This window comes from Apteryx rowi, unplaced genomic scaffold (assembly GCF_003343035.1).
Source record: "Apteryx rowi isolate R43461 unplaced genomic scaffold, aptRow1 scaffold_45, whole genome shotgun sequence".
Lineage (NCBI taxonomy): Eukaryota > Metazoa > Chordata > Aves > Apterygiformes > Apterygidae > Apteryx > Apteryx rowi.
Genome location: NW_020450705.1, coordinates 2,220,716 through 2,225,536, shown reverse-complemented (window position 1 = coordinate 2,225,536; position 4,821 = coordinate 2,220,716). Strand labels below are relative to the sequence as shown.

Below are 4,821 nucleotides of genomic sequence, written 5' to 3'. Positions count from 1 at the left end.
TTTTTTTTTTTTTTTTTTTTTTTCCTTTTAGCAATCTAGGAGATGAAACTGAAACAAGTCTCGTGAGCCTAGCAGTTGCTTACTAAAAAGAGGACAAATAATGATAAATTTTGTTTCATGACTCTAACTGTTGATTTAATGATAAAGCTAAGGATGTGCTTTCAGAAAAAATGTAAAAATTATTTAAATGTAAAATCTCTGATTTGACTTGTTTTTTTGTTTGTAGGAAACGTGACAGCACTCCATGTACTGCCAAATATACGAGCTGTAAAGCATGAATGACCTTTTCTGGGGTGGGAGGGAATTTGAATATGCCTATCAGAAATGATTGCACTCGTGTTGAATTTCTGTAGAGGAATACCTTGTACTTCTGGTGTCAAAAGTATCATTACAACATGTTCTGTAGTAGGAGATTGTTAATAAGCTAAAAAGTCAGAATATGTATCTGTGCTTTTCTTTATGGGCCCCTCCTATTGTCTTTTGCGTGTGTGAAATTGCCTTTAAAAAGACACTTGTCTGTAGCGTGCGGGAGTATTGTCTGCGTTGGCGGGAGTACTAGAAGTATCACTGTCGTAGTACCAGCTGCCGCTGCTTACTGCCTTCGCTGTTACCTCTTTTCTTACAGAAGACTATCCAATATTAGCTCTGCTCATTAAAATCTTCACATGCTTCTAGTTTGCTTTTGCGGTTGAGGTGGTATAAATGATGGTGTGTTGTATTCTGAAATGTTTTAATTATTTATTTGCTTAAGAGATTGGTGCCTTTTAAGGCTATGTCTATTCAAAATTTCACGGTTTAGGTCTCATATACACTACCTCTCTGTCTGCCAAAGTTTGCTTCTTTATATTTAATGAATTAAACTGTGCCTTTGAATCAGAGTTCTGTAGTTTTTCCATTGCCTTTAAGAAGGAAGAAAGCCATATATATTCCTGGCTCTTTGGTTTGGTCCCAGAAAGGCTACAGTGGAGCTGCTGGAATAGAAAATGGAAGGCTTCCATAGCAGGGGTGTCCCCTGCCTTCAGATTTGGTGGCCTATTGATAGAAAGTACTTGACTAAAAGAAGTGCTGAGAAATCCAGGGTAGCCACCTTTTGTTGGGAGCACGCTGCGAGTTCCTTAGGCTGCATGCTTGATTTTTATTTAGCATTGCTAGCAGTTTCAGAGAGAATTAAGTTGCTTGCTAGGATAGAAAGATTGCTGTATGGACCTAGCTTCCTTGCTTTTTTTCTTGAAATCATATATTCACATACAGCATTTCAAATCTCTGTGTACAGACTACTATGCCAAGTGTAAATCCGTAATGCAGGGTAATACGGACGTCTGAGGAACACGAGCCTTTCCTGTCTGACTCCTGGCTCTTTCTGTCTCAAAGGAAGACCAAACCAACGTAGCCGCACGAGCGAGGGGGTGGGTATGCTGGCAGTGTCGGAAGAGCTGGTCTCTCTTGAGATGGCTGGTCGCTTTATGAAACAACTTTGTCAGATGGTGACTCCWGGAGCTCCCATCGCAGAATTTACCGTGAATTAAGACTTGGACTTGCTTTGATAGCTGTTACTTTAAATGCCTAAGTGTAATTTCTGGTATAATTATAACTGAAAACCGAATTAGGGCAGTTTTTGGCTTGGTGAATCTCTGAGTTTGCTATCAAAGAACATACAGGCAACTTACGAGAACCACTTTTCTCAGAAAAAACAAATTGCCTCACTTCAGATGGCTGAGGCCGCATTTAAACTGTTCTTGCTTGTCTGCGGTAGATTGGCACTTGTTCGCCACTGTTGTGAACAGATTGTTAAACAATGTCAGACTATTTGGGGTTTTATAGGGCTCTTTGGGACAATCCCAGCAGTTGTATTGTTAGAGTTCATAATGGTCTCTGGGTATGAAAAAGGATTTTGGCTAAACAGAATGACTTGTTGTTCAGTGCCTCTTAGAGTAGCTGATGTATAGTTTGATAATGATTTGTTGCTTGTAAATACTGTGATAATATATTGGAATAGCCGTGTTGGTCATTAGCTAGCTTCATTGTGTATGGCATCTTCAAATGTTTTAAAATATGCTGAAATGCACTTAATGCTGAAGTGAAAAGACTTTGTAAAAGTTGGGCTTATTTTTCTATTTTTTGATGTAAAGCCTAGCAATGATTTGTAATATTACAAATAAAAATATTAAATTATTTAGCAGTAAGTGTTTGTCTTTTATTCATCGTGTGGTAAACAGATGTTTTCCATTGTTCTTGAAGATTTGCACTTCTGACTTTTCACACATCAAACTCGCCTTAGATGGTGACTGTTGAGATCAAAGTTTGAACTTCGTGCACAAAACTATTTAATGAAAACCTGGATGCGTAGTGTAGAGAATGTGTATCTACATGCTGAGCAGTCTCTTGTCTTTGGTTTTCTTTTGGAAGAGCAGAGGATTTTCCAGAGTTTCCAAAACCTTACAATGTTCACACCTGAAAATTTTGATTAAAAACTTAATGGAAAAGAGTGTGCCTGTTTTGATGTAACACTAAATCAAGAGCAATGGTAAATCTAGTCCATAGAATGTCTGGCACCTTTGTCTATTGTGTGACAGATGTAATTCTGTTTTTAAGTAAAATATAAATAGAATGTGATTTTTTTTTTTTATTTATGTATTTATTTACTTATTTATTGTGCCAAGTTCACATTCAAGATCTACTTTGGTTTCTTTGCAAAGAAATGGGTGGCATCAGCCCTCTTAATAGGATGGAGCCTTTTAGAGGATGGCATAGAAAAATAACTTAGTATGCTGCATTTTTAATTTGTGGTTGTGATACTCAAATTAGTAGGTATAGATTGCAAATGATGATAGTATGTAGATTATATACCTTTAGAAACTGTTAAGTCTTTTGGGATTGCAGTGAGCATATGATAGAGGGCTAGGCTGCTACTAGACAGTTCGACTTAGACACTGCAAATTAATTTGTCCTAATTGTAGTGAATGCTGCGCCATTTTTCTAAAACTCAGTCCCACATTAATTATTTCATTTTAGAATCTGGAACTGATGACACTGAGTCATGTTGCTCAACGAACACATGTACTTTGTGCTAATAAAAAGGCTGGATATAATAAAAATGCTGTGTTGTTGCCATCTACTGGTAAAACTGTGTTCTCACAGTGGAAGTAATGGAACGTAGGTACAGTTTTGCAGAGCAGTGTTTAGAACAAACGCATTCATTTCTGTATTACTTAATTTAAAAGTAATGTAACATCTCTTAAATAGTGTGAAGTTTCAGTGCTTGGTAGGCTTCTCAGTGTTGTACCTAAAATCAGTGTAATGCTCACTCTTGAGTGTGGTTGGTATAGGATGGTGGAAATGGAGCTGGGGACTGAAATGAAGATACTTGCAGCAATTAGATATTGTCCAGCAGGGAAACATGTTATCTGTCTACCTGAGACAGAGTCCAATACCAAGTAGCACACAATTTTATTTAAAGGAAAAAAAAATCTGAGTAAATAACAGGTTAAAGGCAAACAAATAGCACATGGAATATAATTGGTCAGAAAGAGAAGTGGCTGTGTTCACGCATGTGCCCTGGCTTGCTTGAGTTGAAGAATCTTAGTTACGTGTTTGAACAGATGCTTCGGATTCACTTTAAGCATCCATCCTAGTTGAACTTGATGCTGACTGTCCTCCTTTTATGCAGGATGTTCGGCCTGTAGGTGTAATTTCAGGTCAGAGAACAGAAAAGCATACCATACGTGTTTGTGAAGCAAGAGCATACTTTGGTGGTGTTTATCTATAAGGACTTTAGGGAGTGGGGGGAATGAAGTTTTCCATTACTGTTGCTTTTCCCCCTACATCATAACCGATTTCAAATGGTGCTAGACAAAAACTGAGACTCTGAACACCAAGAGAAATCGGTCAGCCTGTGTAAGAGACATTTTTCTGGCTCAGAGAAGAATCCTCTTGTAGATGACAGCTACGCATTCTTTAAAGAAGACTATCCTTTTCAGTGGTCTGATCAAATGCTTCATCCACATAACGATCATCCTTTCTGTGTATATAACAAGTTTGACAAGAGTGAAGTCAGGCAAAAATAGTTTAGTTTAACTTCATTTAGTGGCTTGTATGCAAGGGTAGAAGTTTACTGAAACATTACTAGAATGTGTGATAAACAGTGATTACAGTGATAAACGTTTGAAAAATAAGTGGTTGCCCTGTGCATCAGTGTGACTTCATCGTGCTTACTGAAGGTGCTTGTGCTTGTCACCTGGTGAGATCAAATGGTTGGAGAATTGCTGTGTTTGCAAAACGAGTCTGTGGAAGCTATGCAATGATAATTCTGTGACAGTAAGATCCCGAGGCACAGAGTGGAAAAACATCTGATTAAGTTAGTAAATTAAATGTTAGGGTCGTACTGGCTGTAGAATAAGGGAAATATACTCTCTGTAAATCTTGCCTGTCAAGATATAAGGGCTGTGTTGATTTTCATGCAACTTTCGGATCACTTCACTTTACTCTGGACAACTTTAACTCAATATCCATTGTTTATTAAGTAGAAGTACATTTGAAGGAAGCTTTTCCTGTTGTGGCCCTAGCTTGAGAGGGTGTTTACAGTGATTGTATAGTGTCTAGAAATCGGATGATGTTACAAAGCGGATGGTTGGCCAAAAATTAACCATTGGAGAAAGTGCTATTTTAAGGAGCGGAGGCCATCGGTGAAGTTAGCAGCTGCTTGATCTCTTCCCACGCTGTAATTCTTGCTCCTAGAACACTGATTTCAAATGGTGCTAGATACAAAGTGGGAAAATCTAAGCCACCATGTGAAACCAGCTTCCAGAGGAAGACACATCTTGT

At 38.1% G+C, this 4,821-nt stretch overlaps 1 protein-coding gene across 2 annotated transcripts in view; it reads left to right on the top strand.

Annotated features, from left to right (window-relative positions):
• The window catches only part of LOC112971569 (membrane cofactor protein-like), a 13,914-nt gene extending 11,734 nt beyond the window's left edge, over positions 1 to 2,180 (top strand). For both annotated transcript variants that reach the window (XM_026077135.1, XM_026077136.1), the window contains one exon: positions 227 to 2,180. Coding sequence is in view for 1 of the 2 variants with exons in the window: in XM_026077136.1 (XP_025932921.1) it covers positions 227 to 278 (52 nt within the window). In the remaining variant the exon portion in view is untranslated. The remainder of the gene's footprint in view (positions 1 to 226) is intronic.
• The last annotated feature ends 2,641 nt before the right edge of the window (positions 2,181 to 4,821 follow it).